Genomic DNA, 19,358 nt, shown 5'->3' on the forward strand with positions numbered 1-19,358 from the left:
AATGATTGTGATGCTAAAAATGAAAATTTAAAGATGTATTGACAAATTGTAAAAAGAAATAGCAATTGCAAAATTTACATTAAATAATTCAGTCTTTTCAGGCTTTTTTTTTTTTTTTTTCGAGTCTTTCATGCATTTAGATTAATATATTATAATGCTACGTACAAATGGAACATTAAGAAAACATACAGATATACAACTGTTTACATAATTTATAGTTTATACATTTTGAATTCGTGATTAAAAATAAAAAGTAAAACATTGTGGAGGCCCAATACTTGCTCAAAATATTTCGAGTTCTAACCGACTTGGACTTTATCGAGTTTGGGCGTTCAGATCGAGTTTTTTATAGGCTGATGAACCGGGTTTTGGGCTCCATTTTACACTTCTGATAAAGTCAAGTGCTCGATTAATAATGAAGCCACTCAAACTTCAGTTATATTGTATAGATAAATTTGATACAATTTTCTGGCCAAAAAAAAAAAATGATAAATCTTGTGGAAATTAATCTTGTTTGTCTCCTATAAGGGTTGAAATTAATTCACAGTGTGTCGCACATTTGATTTAGTTTGACAGTAAACTGTCTAGCCTTATGAATTGCAGGTGGTGGGAGTGTTGCAAATTCACATATACAAAGAAATGAATGGTGGGGTTGCTATAGACTGGCTTCCTATGGTCTCACCCTTTAGTTGGGTTGCACTATTTTGGACCAACCCAACCATTAATTGTTACTCAGATTCTGCTGGAAGATCTAAAAATTTCGAAAACCGTTTTCAAATCGCGAACCAGAGGGGCCAATAGGCACATAACTTCAATTAAGTGAACTGATGAGGAAGACTAGTGGCTAAACAAGGTCTTGCAGATTTTTAATTGACTAAAAACTTGTTTATAAACGCTGACTCTGGCTGCAGATATACTTAGCAGCATGCTCTTCCTCAACTTCTTCAATCTCTTCCCAATCTTAACCTTAAATTTGCGTATTCTAATCCTCAACTTCGAAGGCCTTCTTCGAGACAGAGACTCTGCTTGCTCCATCACCTTGTAGATCAAGAACTGTGCTCGTCGTTTTATTCTCTCTTCTGGGTCTTCCTTGTCCATCTTTGTGTACCCATATGATGGCCTCCTCATCACAACAGCCATTTCCTTCCAAATTCAAAGGTATAGTGAGAGAGAGAGAGGTGTTGTGTAAGCTTGGGTGGTATATATTGACTTGTATTTATAAGGAATTGAAGAGTACTTGGTAAGGGAGGTCATTTTTTGCTGATGAAGCAGAGCATGTGCACTTAATTAGCTGAGCTGGGATAGCTGGCCTTTTACATCATGGGGTGTGTGTGAAGTGTGACCTAACTAAAACCTGCTCTCAAGGAGAATATGCATGCCAATTGCTATTAGAAAATTATTGTCTATAATTTATCATTAAAAAAGGAGAGATTTAATGCAGAGTGCAGCAAAGTTGAAAGCTTGCATACAGAGTATCGAAAGTGACCAGATGGCAGGCTTGTGTATTTAATTATAATTGATGAATATCCTTGCTAGCTACATCAATGATTGTATATATATATATATATATATATATATATAATTACACAGATCTCACTATCTCAGCCATTGGTTTTGGATCAGATCGATACCAATGGGGAACAAAAGTTATTAATTAAAAAAGGGGTGATACAATTACGTAAACCATGTACGTGGTTGAATCAATTGGATGATCATCATGAACCGTTAAAGTAATTAGAGCAAGGATAGCGGCTGATGTGAGAATTCATTTCGGGATTTCGTTCCTGCATTTACTTTCAATGCATGTATGTATATTGAAATATGTGTAGTTTTTGTTACCAAAAAAAAATATGTGTTCTTTAGATTAAGAACCCTCTAAATAAGCACAAGAATCTATGTTCATTCATTGAAAAAAACACACTATTACAAGTTGTTTGTGGCATTTTTTAAAATATATTGTCCCAATTTCTTAAGCAACAAAACTAATTCAAGGGAGGGGCAAACATCTAAAATCTAGGGAAGATACTTAATTCATGGGGTAAATTGACTCATTTTGCTCTGTTGTGGATCTGCCAATGGTGCTACTACATGAATATTGTTATTTATACCATATCAACTAATATCTAGAGTACTGCTTATCTAATTAATTAATTGAGGTTGGTGAGACTCACATACTAATTTTCTATTATAAACATCAGTTGAGATAATATATAAAATGATGAATAAGATGACCAGTTGATGCGAAATGAGGAAACAATAACAGGAAGCTTGCCATGTATGTATGGACCAGACAAAAACCTCCACCGGCGTGACGGATCTTTGAAACAAAATGAATAAAGAAGTACACTAATAAATATAGAAAATTATTGAGTCAAATGAGAGTGAAGGCCGAGGGTGACATAATACAGGCTTAATTTGAAGCGGTTCTGTAGTGGCCTTCGATTTAAGTCAACCCTCCACCGGCCTCTGCCCTTCAACAACGACAGAAAACAATTGTTTACAAAAATCTCATATGGAAGATATGAGGGTTTTATTAGTATCTTATAAGAGTTTGGGTTACTTTTTTCATTGCCAATTGATTTGGGATGAATGCCTAAATTTCTTCATGGTATCAGAGATTCACGTGATGCACCTAACGGCCACACGTGCTCTCACATCACCTAATATAAATTATCCAAGTGTTAGACTTAAATGACGCCATACGTGCAGGAGCGTATTTAGAGAAATCTCACATTGAAGATGTGAGTGACTTGCTAGGAACTTTTAAAGATTAAAACTACTCCTCTCATTACTAATTAATTTTAAAATAAATGTCTAGATTCCTTCAACAACGACAATAATTTTATAATTCAAAACCAAATTAATAGATGCATCATGTTACTCATGTATGATATCAGAAGTCAGAATGATGACGTTGGATCACTTAAAATAGAGTATATTAATAGATCATGCTTATTGCTTACATTGGCATCAAAGAGGCATATAACTAATATCGTTGTACAATATTTATTTATTAAAATGCATTTAGCACAATATTTATACGTACTAATAGATGTAAATATTCGGTTTCATGTGGACTTAGCTTTTCAATTATTTCATTTAAAAAATTTTATATAAGTTTATTAAAAAAAAATTAGTTGGTAAATGGAATTACTCAGAACTTTCAATTTATGCTCATTCCAATGAAATCTTATCTATTGCATGGGTTGATTGTTGCTTTTTTTATTTCGGGTCAGCAGCTTTGAATGACAGAATGGGGTTGTCTCCCCACTTGCAAAAACCTTGAAATCAGAGGCTTGAAACGTTTTGATGTTTACATCCTCACAAGTCAACTCTTCAAGGCCCACATGATCACAGCCTACGATGATAGGATCCAAGCGGGCAGCGGGCCACCTTTAAAAAATGGGGCTGGCCTTGTCCAGGCCCAACGACTAGGAAACACACATCTTTTATAAAATACCAATAAAATATAGAGATAATTAGACTTGAATTTTTTAGAAAAATAATTTTTAGATGAAGACTAGAGATGTTTTAAATTTATAAGAAAATCTTTTTAATTCATAGTAAAGTCCTTTAATTTATAAGAATTTTTTTAAATTCATAATAAAGTTCTTTTAATTTATAAGAAAATCATTTTAATTCATAATAAAGTCATCCCCCTATTTGAAGGATATTTTCCTTCCTAAGGTGTAGAGTGGGCTTTATAGACGCCCAAAATTTTAAAGTTAAAATATAATATAAAGCCGTTAAAGAAGAAAAATAAAATGACTTGATTAAAAATCATAAATCACTATTGGTCTTAGTCTAAGAAAGACTTATAAAATTGACTGAATTCTAAGTCTCCCTAAAATATATCTAACAGCTCAAATGCTTCATGCAGTTGCAGACCACTTCCAAGAGAATTAATTTCTCTGTGATGGATTTATATATTTTATGTATCTATATATGTAATCACATATTATATTACATGATAAAAGAGATAAAAAATAAGTGTATACACCCGTTAATAGAAAGTTTTTTTCCTTTCAAGCAATAAGAAGATGACTTAATTATCTCTTTTGATTTCTCAAACTTTCTAGTACAAACTAGATCTTCATAAGATAAGAGAAAAAATTATTATATGTATTGTAATGTATTAAGAAAATGAGTAATTTTTCTCATTATCTAATATATATGTATTGTATGAGTCACTGTATAATTATAGGATTAATTTTCGATGGTTTTGTTAATATCATAATTTAAATAGATCTTTGTTTTATAAGTGATCGATGCATAAGTAATAATTTTGGTTTAAAAATAAAGAAACTTATGTTTAAATTTTAAGATCACAAGATATATATATATATGCTTCAACTCGAACACAATATGATTATAAACGGGGGTTGGCGTTGAGCTTTTCAACACGATTAATTAAATGGGTCAAGTTATAGTTGACTACTAATTTTGTCTCCTATAGTTGAAATTATATTTATTTTGATATATAAAATTTTGAAAGTGGGAATATTGTTCTCCTACTCGATCACATATACTGAGAAATGAATGATAGGGTTGCTACGTAGCCATGATTTTTTTTTTTTTGAGCAAATTTTACTTTGCACCCTCAAGATTTGCCTTGATTCACAACTTAGTCCTTATGATTTTAATTTTTTCAATTTGAAATCTAACTTTTGAATTTTTTTTTAATGTGAACCCTTTATTTGTTTGACTTAATTAAAATGTTAAGTGATAAAGTGACAAACGTGGGGCCCACCTTTTACTGACACAACATGCATTTGGGCCCATCTTTCTAATTGTGTGAAACCTAAGTACGTGCCACATGGATGATAATTAATAAAAAAAGAATATAATATTTTTAAAATATTAAAAGCAATTAAAATGTCAATTCAACATAAAAACCTTAAAAAATCCAAATGAAATTACACTCTTTCTCCTCTCGAAGACAACAATCTCATGAAACCTCTTTCCAATAGAACCACCATCATGCCTCCCCCACAATTCCACCATTACCTTTGGTTACCATAAAAAGAATAAAAATAAAAATAATTCAAAACAATGTATATAATTGTATAATTTTCTAGTAGCTCATAGTTTTTTAGTTGCTGCAAGCCCAGATTTTTCCACCAACGTGTCATCTTTTCCAGCTAATGCCCAGATTGGTTGAATAGAAAGTTAAAAAATTGAAGATTTGAACAAATTCAAGATTAGGAATTCATCTGATCTGGCCGTGTTCATCTATGGAGGAGGAGAAGACAAGGATTGAGGGAGTTGTGACTTTTTTCTTTCTGTTTTTTGGGTTTTTTAAGTTTTTCTTAGGTTTAATTGAATTTTTCTAGGTCAAATTTGTTTAATTGAAGAGTTTAATTTCTTATAATAATTTTGAATATATTTATAATCTTTAAATAAATTTTTATTAATTATAATCCATGTGGCACCTACTTGTCTTCCACATAAGCAAAACGGTGGGATCTAAAGGTGCTAGCTCAGCAAAAAGTGGGTCCCTAATTTTGTCACATAATGTTTCAAATTATACTCTAGAGCTTTCTATGTCATACCTTAAGGAATATCAAGTCGTTCCTTAAGACATCCAAAGTCGTTTCTTGAAAATTTCAGTTATTCGCTCGAGACATTTTAATCGTTTATACCTCTGATGCATTTTAAATTGTACCTAGTGACATCCCAAGTCATGATATCACGCTTCCAAAGTTATATCCTAGAGTTTCTCAAATCGTTCCTTAAGAAATCTTAAGTCATTCCTTAGGGCATCTAAAGTCATTTATTGAGAATTTCAGTTTGTAGCTCGAGACATTTTAAATTTTTATACTTTTGATGCATTTCATATTGTACCCAGTGACATATCATGTCATGTTTTGATGCTTTCAAAGTCATACATTAGAGGTTCTCAAGTTGTCCTTAGGGCATCCCAAGTTGTTTCTTGAGAATCTCAGTTCGTAGATCGAGGTAGTTTAAATGTTTATACTCTTTATGCATTCCAAATTGTACCTAATGACATCCCAAGTCATGTTTTGACGCTTCCAAAGTCATACCATTGTGTTTCTTAAGTCGTGCCTTAAGACATCTTAAGTCGTTCATTAGGTCATCCCAAATCGTTTGAGAATTTTAATTTGTAGTTCGAGACATTTTAATTGTTAATACCCTTGATGCATTTCAAATTGTACCTAGAGACATCACAAGTTATGTCTTTAAAATCCTTAAGTCATACCCTAAAGTTTCTCAAGTCGTGCCATAGGGCATCTTAAGTCATTCTTTAAGGAATCTCAAGTCGTTTATTGAGAATTTTACTTTGCAGTTCCAGGCATTTTAATTTTTTATACCCTTGATGCAAATTAAATTGTACCTAATAATATTCTAAGTCATGTCTTGACGCTTCCAAAGTAATATCATAGAGTTTCTCAAGTCGTGTCTTAGGGCATCTCAAGTCGTTCCTTAGGACATCCAAAGTCGTTCCTTGAGAATTTCAGTTCGTAGCTTGGGGCATTTTAAATGTTTATACCCTAGATGCATTTCAAATTGTACATAGTGACATCTCAAGTCATGTTTTGACGCTTCCAAAGTTATACCCTAGAGTTTCTCAAGTCGTGCCTCATGGCATCTCAAGTTGTTCTTTAGAGTATCTCAAATCGTTTCTTAAAAATTTCAATTCGTAGCTCGAAGAATTTTGATTGTTTATACCCCTTATGCATTTCAAATTGTACCTAGTGACATCCTAAGTTATGTTCTGTCACTTCAAAAATATAGAGTTTCTCAAATCGTGTCATAGGGCATATTAAGTCGTTACTTAAGGGATCCCAAGTCGTTTCTTGAGAATTTCAGTTCGTAACTCGAGACATTTTAATTGTACCCTTGATGCATTTCAAATTGTACCAAGTGACATCCCAAATCATGTTTTGACACTTCCCAAGTCATACACTAGAATTTCTCAAGGCTTGCCTTAAGGCATCTCAAGTCGTTCCTTGAAAATTTCAGTTCGTTGCTTGAGGCATTTTAAATGTTTATACCATTGATGCATTTCAAATTGTATCTAGTGACATCCCAAGTCATGTCTTGTTACTTCCAAAATATAGAGTTTCTCAAGTCGTGTCATATATAAGGCATCTCAAGTCGTTGTTTAAGGGATCTCAAGTCGTTCTCTGAGAATTTCAGTTTATAACTCGAGACATTTTAATTATTTATACCCTTTATGTATTTCAAATTGTATCAAGTGACATCTCAAATCATATTTTGACACTTTCCAAGTCATACATTATAGTTTCTCAAGCCTTGCCTTAAGGTATCTTAAGTCGTTTCTTAAGGAATCCGTAGTCGTTCCTTGAGAATTTCAGTTCGTAACTCGAGGTATTTTAACTGTTTATACCCAGATGCATTTCAAATTGTACTTAGTGACATCTCAAGTCATGTTTTGACGCTTCCAAAGTTATACCCTAGAAATTCTCAAGTCGTTCTTCAGAGCATCCGAAGTTGTTTTTTGAGAATTTCAGTTCGTTGCTCGAGGCATTTTAATTGTTTATAGTTTTGATGCATTTCAAATTGTACCTAGTGACATCTAAAGTCATATTTTGATGTTTCCCAAGTCATATCCTAGAATTTCTCAAGTCGTGTCTTAAGGTATCTCAAGTCGTTTCTTAGGGCATCTCAAGTCGTTTCTTAGGGCATCCCAAGTCGTTTTTTAAGAATTTCAGTTCATAGCTCGAGTCATTTTAATGATTTATACTTGATATATGCATTTCAAATTGTACCTAGTGACATCTCAAGTAATGTCTTGACACTTTCAAAGTCATACCTTAGAGTTTTCTATGTCGTGCCTTATGGAATATCAATTTGTTCCTTAAGGCATCCCAAGTCGTTCATTGAAAATTTTAATTCGTAGCTCGAGAAATTTTAATCGTTTATACCATTGATGCATTTCAAATTGTACCTAGTAACATCCTAAGTGATGGTATGACGCTTCCAAAGTCATATCTTAGAGTTTCTCAAGTCGTTCCTTAGGGAATCTAAAGTCGTTCCTTAGGGCATCTGAAGTCGTTCCTTGAGAATTTAAATTCATAGCTGGAGGAATTTTAAATTTTTATACTCTTGATGCATTTCATATTGTACCCAATGACATCTCATGTCATATTTTGACGCTTCCAAAGTCATACCCTAGAGTTTCTCAAGTCGTTCCTTAGGGCATCCCAAGTCGTTCCTTGAGAATCTCACTTCATAACTTGAGATAGTTTAAATGTTTATACTCTTGATGCATTCCAAATTGTACCTAGTGACATCCCAAATCATGTTTTGACGCTTCCGAAGTCATACCCTTGAATTTCTCAAGTTGTGCCTTAAGGCATGTTAAGTCGTTTCTTAGGTCATCACAAGTCCTTGTTTGAGGATTTTATTTTGTAGCTCGACATATTTTAATTGTTTATGCCCTTGATGCATTTCAAATTGTATCTAATGACATCCCAAGTTATGTTTTGACACTTCGCAAGTCATACCCTAGAGTTTCTCAAGTCGTGTCATAGGGCATCTCAAGTCATTCCTTAGAGCATCCCAAGTCGTTCTTTGAGAATTTCACTTTGTAGCTCCAGACATTTTAATTTTTTTATATCCTTGATGCATATTAAATTGTACCTAGTGACATCCCAAGTCATATCTTTAAGCTTCCAAAGTAAAACCTAGAGTTTCTCAAGTCGTGCCTTAGGGTATCTTAAGTCGTTACTTAGGGCATCTAAAGTCGTTACTTGAGAATTTCATTTTGTAAGTTGAGACATTTTAAATGTTTATACCCTTGTAGCATTCCAAATTGTACTTAATGACAATACAAGTCATGTTTTGACGCTTCCAAAGTTATACCCTAGAGTTTCTCAAGTCGTGGCTTAGGGATCTCAAATTGTTTTTTAGGGTATCTCAAGTCATTCTATAGGGCATCTCAAGTTGTTCATTAAAAATTTCAGTTTGTAACTCGAGAAATTTTAATTGTTTATACCCCTGATCAATTTCAAATTGTACCTAGTGACATCTCAAGTCATGTCTTATCGCTTCCAAAATATAAAGTTTCTTATATTTTCAGGTTTAACATCTTAATTCACAGTCAAACAAACAGAGTGTCTACATTGTAAGATATTTCAAATGTTGGGTTTTAAATTAATTGAAAAAATTAAAACCATAGGGAGTAAGTTGTGAATTAAGGCAAACCTTGAAGGTGCGAAGTAAAATTTGTTTGTTTTTGTTTTTTTTTTTTGGGTCTACTTACCCATGATTTGGATTGCAATATTTTGTACCAGCCCCAACAATTGTTACTCAAATTCTGCTGAAAGGTGTAAGAAAGGTTTCTAGGCCTAACTATTTTGTGTAGTTTTCTTTCTTTTGCTGGGCTCATCTAATACCAAAAAAAAAAAAATTATGGAGATACAAAGACAATGCAGATGCAAAGTAATGGATTAAATGAAATGTACAAAAATAAATATGTGAAATGGGCCAAGCTATTTTTAGGGTTGCTGCATTACTGCCCTGTTTGTGGATAAATCCACATGGATTCAATGGCCAATCACAAACCAACACGTGGCACACCAAGTCTCATTTTTGCTCTGACTTTTCAATGGTCAACTTGGTCAGACCCAGCCATCTGTGTCATCATCTCAACTTAGCAATGCCAACAACATGTACATCTGAGATCGGCTCTTACCTCCGGGTTACCCATGTCAGATCCGAACTGACATTGGGATCCATTAGGAATTCGAGAGATCATCTTTTTCGGACATCATCAGTTCGGCTCGGATCTGTAGATCATCTTTCTCTAATCACATCTCAACCATTAAACATTCTATTAGAACTTGGAACATTACTTCTAAAGTCTTCAGCTCGAATCGAATCGGCTCGGCCAGACGAGATCATGATTGTATAGCTCGGCTCGGCCAGACGAGATGACGATTGTACAACTCATCTTGGCTCAGCTCGGCTAGGGCCAAATCATCATTTTGTTGATCAAACTAGACAAGATGATCATTGTACATGAGACATTTACAAAGTCATATATTCAGCTCAGCTCGGATGTTCTAGTCCACCGCCTCAAAGATCTTACGTGACATCTTGACTAGTCAACGGTTGACCTAGTCAGCCACCCCAGTCGCCTTATCACTTTGGTTTGGTCAACCAATCATGATCGGACTTGCTTTGACAATCTTGTCACCACCGGATCACCTCGGTCATTGGTTCGGCTCGGCCCGGCCCAATGACCGATCATGATCAGACTTGCTTTGACAATCTTGTCACCATCGGATCACCTCGATCATTGGTTCGGCTCGGCCCGGCTCAATGACTGATCATGATCAGACTTGCTTTGATAATCTTGTCATCACCGGATCATCTTGACCATTTGGTTCGGCTCGGCCTTTGCTGATCATCCTCTCAAATTCTAGTCACAGCCGGTTTTTACTTGAAGGGATCACTACACTATCTACCTGATCGGCTCGGCCGACTTGTCCATGTCTGATCCAATCACACATGGATTCCACATCTACACATGGGGACATATGTGTTTAGATCGATTCGGCCTCCCACCGTCATTCTAAGAAGATCATATTGGGATGAACCGCCATACTCAAGTGCAGCTGACATGACTTTCTGACAGATAAGACATCTCAGCTCACAACCATGACTATGAGGGCATCCCACTTGTTCTTCCATACTTGCATTCAATGCAACATTGAATGCAAAGATAGGGGCAGCTATGCATGCTACTGTTCATGACCGAATACGTGGCCTCTTCTCAGCCATTCATCCTCATGCATGTAACTTAACCTTCACCACTTCCTTTGTCTATATAAACCCAGTGATATGCACAAAGGAAAGGGTTCACAATTTGTTCACAAAAGCCCACACAAATACATACAACCAGCTGAGAATATCCCAGAAGATCTTGTATTGTTCTTCCATATTCTCTCAAGTTCATCACTTGTTCTTCCTTGTTCTTACTCAAACACCTTCAAATACATTTCACTGACTTCATCATCAGAGCGTATTTGGCTGGTACCACACTGGTCCTTCTCTTTTGATCTTGTGTTCGTGCAGGAAAATCTCATCAGCTTCAACCATCAATTCAAAAAATCTTGATCATCTCAAATCAACATCCAACTCATCATCCAACAAGGCTTCCAATCAGTCAAATCATCCACCTTAAGTTGTTGCATCCCTCTTACGAATTTTTGCATCAACATGCCCCAAATCACATTTTTTCTTAAAAAACTAAATCATTGACTGTAATTCAGTTTTAACATAGGCTTCCAAGGAAAAGATTGGTTTGTCCATTCATTTCTTTAAAAACATTCATGTATTTTCTCATCACATTATTTAATTCCAATTGCATAGCTACAATGCCAGTAGCTTGGTCGTGGACTAGCTACAATAGCTACTCTATCCACACTGTTTGCCGAATTGTTGTATGAGAAAGATTTCTACAATCAACAACAAATGTTATGCCAAAACAAAAATCATGCCAAACTATGAGTGATTATTTTGACATATATGAATGATGTGCAATAACATTCCAGTTGACTAACAATATCGTTCTAGACGAACCTCAAGCAAAATTAGGTTCGAGCTGTTTAAATAAAATATAATATTGTAACACAATGGAATTGTGATTGCATTTCCTACAGCAAAAGTTAAAATTAAGATCAAACCTTAGAAATTCTGAACTTCTTCCCACAACACAAGTAGTTATATTTACATTGGCTTCCCAAAAATAGTAAATAAATACTTTTTTCATGCTTTGTAATCTTATAAAATAATTTTTCTTCTATTTTAGTCAATACAATATCAAAAGGTAAAAACAAGATAACTGAAAGTATTTTTAGGGACTATTTGGGAGTATTTTTGAAGGAAGTGTTTTTGTTCAGTAGCGTTTTTATTGAAAGTGCTTTTGCTTAGTAGCTATTTTACTAGCTTTTGTTAGAAGCTAGCACACATATGTTTTTATTAAAAATTTTGAGGAAGCAAATGAATCACTTCTAAGTGTTTTTATATCCTTAAAGCATATTAGTGGCCAAAAAAAAAAAATATATATATATATATATATCCTTAAAGCATATTAACTTTTTTTCGTCAAACACAAGCATCCTAACTTTGGCTTAATATTCATTTTGCCTCCTCAACTATGATCAGTGTGTCAAATTACCCCTCAAATTAAAATCTAGTAAATTAAGGCACCAAACTTTTAAAAATATGTCAATATTGCCCAATTTGCTAGGGTTTCATCCAAATTTCCATCTCATTTCTCAAAATTTAGACATGAAAAGGAACAATATTTGGTCGAAATTAGGTGTAAATTGGGACAAATCAACAAGGCCCATGTAATGCTCTGTACGTGAATTGTGCATTTTGGCCTCATGCAAAAGGCATGTGATATCTTTAGGACTAAATTTGGATGAAACCATAGGAATTTGACTACACTGACCTATTTTAAAAAGTTTGATGGCTTAGTGTACCAAATTTTAAAATTCGGATGCAATTTGACGCACATGTCATAGTTGAGGGGTAAAATGATCATTAAACTTTTAACTTTTGAAAGGCTTTAAAGCATTCAAAATTATTGTCGAAGTCTTTTATCCAAAAGCATCCCAATTAAGCGGGGTAAATCTTTCATGGAGCGTCATCTCACAATGTGGTAAGGTCCAAAACACATAGGGCCCACCTCATTGTGAGAGGATGCCCTATTGAAGACTGTTCTTAAGCATTTGAGCAAGCCCTTACTCAAAATAAAAAGAAAATAACTCAAAAATATAAAGAGTAATTATGTTCTGCCTTTTTTTTTATTTTTCAAGTATGCCCTTAAATAAAATAAAATACTTCAATATAAAAAAAAAATCCACCCTCCACTTTCAACCCAGGCAGCAACCATCCTCACAAGTCACAACCATCGTCGTTAGGCCTTCCAACCGCTGGTGAGTGGTGACCTCTTTCTCTTTCTCTCTCTCTCTCTCTCTCTATCTCTCTATCTCTCCCCCTTTCTCTAACCCCGTCAACCTCCAGATTGAAGGTTGGTGACCCTCAATCTAGAAGTCGATTGGGTCCCTGGCCAGTCGGTTACCTATGGTGGTCTGTGAGGGAGGGGAGAAGAGAAAGAGGAAGGAAAGAGAGAGATAAGGAGAAAAAGAGAAGCGGATGAATAGAGAGAGAAAGAATGGAGAAGGAGAAAGAAAGAGAGAGACTGATGGCGGTGGGAGGGGCCATCGACAGTGGGCGAGGGTAAGGTAGGGTAGGGTAGGGTGGGTGGGTGGGTGGGTCGGTTAGATTTTGGTTTTGTTAAGGTCATGTTTACTTACAAAGAATGAGAGTAGAATGAATATGAGTCACTCTCATTTCATTTCAATCATGTGTTTACTTACATTGGAGAATCAAAAAGTAAGTGAGACTCACTTCAAAATCAGAAATTACTCCCCTATTTTTTAAGAAATCTCACTCCATATGGAGGATTTGGTATTGATTCTCATTCCACCTGGAGTCAAAGCTTTATACCAAAATATATGACCCTCAAACTTTTTTTAAAACCTCATCATACCCATTAATGGGTCTGAAATTGAACAATTTTTATTTTCTATTCCTATACAAACCAAACATGGGAACATAAATAAAAAGTTAATTCTTGATTATTTTTTCAATATTACTAAATACATGAATGAAAATCTTACATTTTCTTCCCCAGAGTATAGGAATTGACTACCTAAGAAATCAATTCCATGAATGTGACCTAAGGGTATAATAGGTAGTTTCGAAAGAAAATTTGAATAGGGTGGTTAAGTAGTTTAGTTTAGAGTGTTCCGAATAGAAGCACTCAAAAATAAAACACAAGCCCATCATCCACTTAAACTTTTGTTTCTGGTCGGATCGACTTAAGCCACTCAGATCTCAGAAATCAGAAGGCTAAACTAAAAGCCCATGGCCATGGCAACCAAATCAGTAGTCCAAGACCTCTCCTCCGACCCGCCACCCAACCTCCGACCCGATCCACCTCCAATCTTCGTCACCCCCGAGACTCCACCCGCCGCCACTCCACGCCTTCCTCAACCCACTCCCAGCTCCGACACCACCGACACCGTCCACGTCCCCAGCTATTCCGGGTGGTTCTCGTGGGACCATATCCACCAACCCGAGATCCGATTCCTCCCGGAGTTCTTCGACTCTCGCTCGCTCTCCAAAAACCCTAATCTCTACAAGTACTACCGCAACGGCATCGTCAAGCTCTACAGGGCCAACCCTTCCCGGAAGCTCACCTTAACCGAAGCTCGCAAGACTCTGGTCGGCGACGTCGGCGCGATTCGGAGGGTTTTCGATTTCCTCGAGGCGTGGGGTTTGATCAATTACTCTCAGTCTCCGCTCAGCAACAAGGTCCTTAAGTGGGAGGACAAGGACAGCAAGGCAGCAGCAGCCTCTCATGGCGGCGCTCAAGCAGCAGCCTCCCCAGTGGGTCCCAACAAGGACCCTTCTTCCGCTCCCAACAAGAAGAGGGTCTGCAATGGCTGCAAGTCTCTTTGCAGCATTGCCTGCTTTGTTTCCGAAAAGGTCTCTCTCTCATTTGATTTTGTCACCCACCTATGTGATATTGATACCCACATTTTCAAATGCATGAATAATGTTTTACTGAAACTGATGTTTTTTCATTCCCCGTTGTCTTGCTACCATAATCATTAGGAATTGAATTGATTAATTTGATTTTGTCACCCACATTTGCAATGCATAGATAACATTTTACTGCAACTGCTGATGTTTTCAATCCTTGTTGGGACCAGTACGACATGACTCTTTGTGCAAGGTGCTATGTTCGTGGGAACTATCAGATTGGTGTGAGTTCTTCGGATTTCAGGCGGGTTGAGGTCAATGAAGAGATGGGGAATGAGTGGGCAGACAAAGATACTCTGCATCTTTTAGAAGCTCTTATGCATTATGGTGAAGATTGGAGGAAGGTTGCACAACATGTTGGTAGGAGTGAGAAGGAATGTGTCGCTCATTTCCTAAAGCTTCCTTATGGTGACAAATCTGCTGATGATTTCGATTCTGGTGATTTCGATGCTGAAATTGGATTGGAGGGTAAAGGTACAACACCATCCCTAAGTAAAAGAATGCGTCTCTCACCTCTCACAGATGCGAGCAACCCAATTATGGCGCAGGCTGCCTTTCTGTCGGCTCTGGCCGGTGTAGAGGTTGCAGAAGCTGCTGCTTGTGCCGCCGTAGCGACCCTGTGTGAGGCTGATTATGAAACAAGTAGAATGAGTCTTGGATCTCGGGATTTGAATGCAGGCCAGCACGAAACTGATGCTGCATTGAATGGAGACACAGAGACCAACAGAGATGCACTGGGAGGTGTTTTTGTGGATGCAAATTCACAGCTTGAGAAGGAGGGGCTGGATATGGAGAGAGCAGTTTCTGGGATTACAGAGGTACAGATGAAAGAGATTCAAGAGAAGATTGTTGGTTTTGAGGTTTTAGATTTGCAGATGGACAAAGAGTGGCAACAAGTAGAGCAAATGAAAAGCATGCTCTTTGTTGATCAGCTAACACTTTTATCTTGTAAAAGCTCTACAACAAAAATTGCAGAAGGAATGTAGGAGAAGAATGTAAAAGCGGATTGATTTTCCATAATTCATGTATGTTTTATATTTATAAAGATGGACAACTACATTATATAGAAATATCTTACAAAATTTTATTCTTTTTTAAATTTGCATTACTCAATGAAGAACAACTTACATTATTATAGAAATACAGCCATAATCGAATATGATTAAGAAGATAGAAGTATAAAATTTATGTAGCTTGAATCTAGTTACTTCCGATTGGGATTTTATCAGCGTAATTGATATGGCTTACGAGTAATTATAAGAATACGGAGGAAATTATGCAAAAGATTTAAGTGATCAATACTAAAACAGTCTTGATGAATTTGGCACCATAAACCTTGACTCTTGTCATCAAAGTTTCCTTTGTGTTCCATAATATGCAGATTGGCCAAGCCTCTCCAAAGGTTGAAATGGGGATGAAAAAATAAACCCTTTTGTGAGTGAGATCACAACTTGCTTTGACCACATTTTGTCTTGCTTGTGAGTTGTGGCTTAATTAATGTGCAAACTACCTTTATTTGCTGCAAATGTTTGAACGCAATGAGGGAGAATGTAATATAGGGCAGGTTTGTGCCTAGATTTGATATTGTGTTTTCCTATAGGTTGCTGTGAGTAATTTTTTTGGATTGTCACTTAACCATGTTTATGGGGAAATTAAAGTTTATTTTTCTATATGCTGTTGTCCATATGCTTTGAAAGGATAGGTATGATATATTGTCTTGCAGCATAGTGCATATCAGTTTGAGGGATTAGTGAAGGAAATTTGTGCCAAAGAGGATTGAGATCTGTTAAGAGAGGTTTAGTGAAAAACGTTCCCCAAAAGTTTTTGGCCCTTGGTGAGCGTGATGCCAACTTATAGGCCAATTGTATGATTGTATGACCCACACAATGTTTATTGAAAGTTTGAAACCCTCCTCTTCATTTTAAATAAATAAAATTTGACATTGGAAATTTGGAATTGGAATTGGAATATGCATGGAAGCAACTGCACTACTAATGCTCATGGTGGATATGTGACAATGGACGGGTTGGTTACAGGCACACCGCACTTCTTGGATGTCATATAAAGATGTGGTATTTCAACACGATACATAAACACATTAAAAATTTTAGCATTTGAAAGTACAGAAATCTCACAATTCAATAACTTATAATTATTATATTTATACATATTCGATTTTTTCGTGGTTATAAGAGAATTTTTCTTCGAAAGTATCTATGTACACATATATGTTGAATTAATGTACATTAATTACAATGTCAAATCAAGTTTGGAATAAGATGTTGAGAGAAATTAAAAATATAGTTTCAGGTAATAATTTACAAAGTTGAAACATAGTTCTCTTGAGAAGCGCAAGGTAATGCGCATCATATTATGGATGTGAGGATGAGTGGCAAAGATGTTGCCCTTAATATCACCGGAGTTCTGTGCTAAACAACTTCTTGGTTCTGTGCTAAACCCGTTCTTGTTCTTTTAGTTATGTTTTGTTGTCCCTAATAATTGTAATTTATATAATACAACAGAACGGTTTTTTAATTTTAAAATTTATCTCTGGATCCGAATGACTGAGATTATTTCAGCGTAAATTCAATAGTCAGTTTTCTATTTCTCAAATTTACTTTCCCGCCTATAAGAATTGGTTTGCCGTCTCTTTTTCCTTAATTAATTTCCTCTTAATTTCACATATTCAATTTTCTTTTTTTTGGTCTTTCATTTGGGTTGAATAATTAGGTTTATTTGTATTTGTGATTTGAGAATAGAAATAGGAAAAGACTATTAAACGGTTTACGCTTGCCAAAATATCGATGTTTGTGCAATAGAAAGAGCCGCTTTACACTCGCAGGAGCAAGTGTGGAGAGGCTAGTTATATATAATGTTGCTCGTGGGCTAGCTAGATGTTTGGCTAAAGCTTATGATAGTTCATTTTCTTCATCGGTCTGTTTGTTATCCAATAAAGTTCCATTTGAAGGAAAATTACAAGGGTATGAACAATTGGGGATCAAGGATAGCTAGACCCTTTACTTTGAAGTTTTAAATATTTTACTTAAACCATTTTAAAGACGTGTTTAGTTAATTATGTTGTATTGTTCTAAAAAGTGGTGATGTGCTAATTAAGGGATTGTCTTCATTCTGCTTAATTAATTGATATTAAGGTGTCTCACTAAAAAATTGGAGATCACATCTTAAAAGAAATCACTAGAAATTTGATTTTTTATTCGAGAAATTATTGTGTGTGACCGTAACACCACATAAAATAATGACGTGGTATTATTAATTCACTCAAATTATAACACGTGCATAATAATTAATTTAAAACCCTAAAATTTAGGAAAAAAATCTTAAAATCGTCCCCATGTTGTAATTTTAATGAATTGGTAACACTACGTCATTATGCCACGTGGTGTTGTGTCACATACAATAATTTTTCTTTTTATTCCACTCTTGCAACTACGGATTCATTCCACTTTTGATTATGTAACTTTTATGAATTGGGGTGGACTTATACTACCTTATTATTTGTAGGTGAGATAGTGAGCATAAAAGACTCTTTAAAGATAACTGAATACATCAATCAGTTGAGAATTTCAGATAATAGACTATAAAATGTGATTGGAGTAAGGAAAGCAACATCTGAAGATAATGAAACTAATCTTTTAGTGAGTGAAACGCAATGAATGATGGTGAAGTTATTTTGATATACAAGCATGTGCATTAAGTAGAAGCCCAAAATAAGAAAGAAAGATAAATTAAGATCCAGTCAGCCCAAAATTTAAGTAAAAGCCCAAAAATTCTACCAAATGCTCCGAAATTCCTACAAAGCGTTCGACAATTCTTACCAAGTGCTTGGGGATTCTTGCCGAGCGCTCAGCAGTTGCACTTGCAACCTGCAGATGCGACCTTATTCATTCATCTGTAACCTAAAATATGCATCTACAACCTAAAATTTGTCATCTACAACCTAAAATCTGTCATCTGCAACCTAAAATATACAGATGCAGATGGTGGATGCATTTGCATCTGCCGAGCTCTCGGCAAGAGTACCGAGCGCTTGGTAGCTTATTTCTAGTGTCCAAGAGTGCGCACGCGAATAGATTAGACTTTAACTTAATTTTTTATTTGGCTGGATTTCTACTTAAAAATATTTCAAACACTGGGGAGTAATTTATTAAAAAAAATATAGTTCATAGGCTTTCAAAGGTAACTTGGCCATTTTGTGCATTTTTGTGTCTTCTTCTATACTTCCAATAAAAAATTTAATTATAGAAAAAAATATTCTCTAGAAAATATGAAAAAGCAACACATTTGGAACTGAGTCAGCAAGCTAAAATCTTACTTTCATAGTGTGAGCTATATAGGCCAGCATGCACTTCTTTGTCAATCCACAAAACTAGCATTTACTAACATTCACGGCCTTAGCATTTGCTTTCATGGCCTCTGATTCCATGCCAACGAAGCAATGGCCTTCCTTAGCATTTGACTGCATAGCCTATGATTCCATGCCAACGAAGATTGCTCTCATTTAGTCCAAAACTTGAAAAATTGAAAATCGAAGTTTTTGGAACTCAAGAAACTGTGGTGAGATTTTACTGTAAATTTTTCTTAACAAATGAATTTGAATTTCCAAGTACTTACAGAAACTATAGTGGTACAGATTACCTCTCTTCCTTGCCACTGTTATGATGTACTTTTCTTTATGTTGCCATGTAAGAACATAAAAACTACACAATTGCAAGTATGCCACACTA

General features: G+C 35.5%; 1 protein-coding gene across 1 annotated transcript; it reads left to right on the top strand.

Moving 5' to 3' along the window:
* Positions 1-13,835: 13,835 nt before the first annotated feature.
* LOC147298565 (SWI/SNF complex subunit SWI3B-like) lies at positions 13,836-15,698 on the top strand. Its single transcript, XM_086228741.1, has 2 exons — positions 13,836-14,556; positions 14,784-15,698. Exons 1-2 carry the CDS (start codon positions 13,933-13,935, stop codon positions 15,597-15,599), a joined length of 1,440 nt encoding a protein of 479 aa, XP_086084867.1. The 5' UTR covers positions 13,836-13,932; the 3' UTR covers positions 15,600-15,698.
* Positions 15,699-19,358: the final 3,660 nt, after the last annotated feature.

Source organism: Dryas octopetala, chromosome 1, assembly GCF_963921425.1.
Source record: "Dryas octopetala chromosome 1, drDryOcto1.1, whole genome shotgun sequence".
NCBI lineage: Eukaryota > Viridiplantae > Streptophyta > Magnoliopsida > Rosales > Rosaceae > Dryas > Dryas octopetala.

What these genes read in the sequence shown, in the direction of transcription:
- LOC147298565 (XM_086228741.1), top strand. Translation starts at nt 13,933, where the DNA reads ATGGCCATGGCAACCAAATCAGTAGTCCAAGACCTCTCCTCCGACCCG. An exon ending in CCTGCTTTGTTTCCGAAAAG is followed by an intron (nt 14,557 to 14,783) that starts GTCTCTCTCTCA and finishes TGTTGGGACCAG; the next exon opens with TACGACATGACTCTTTGTGC.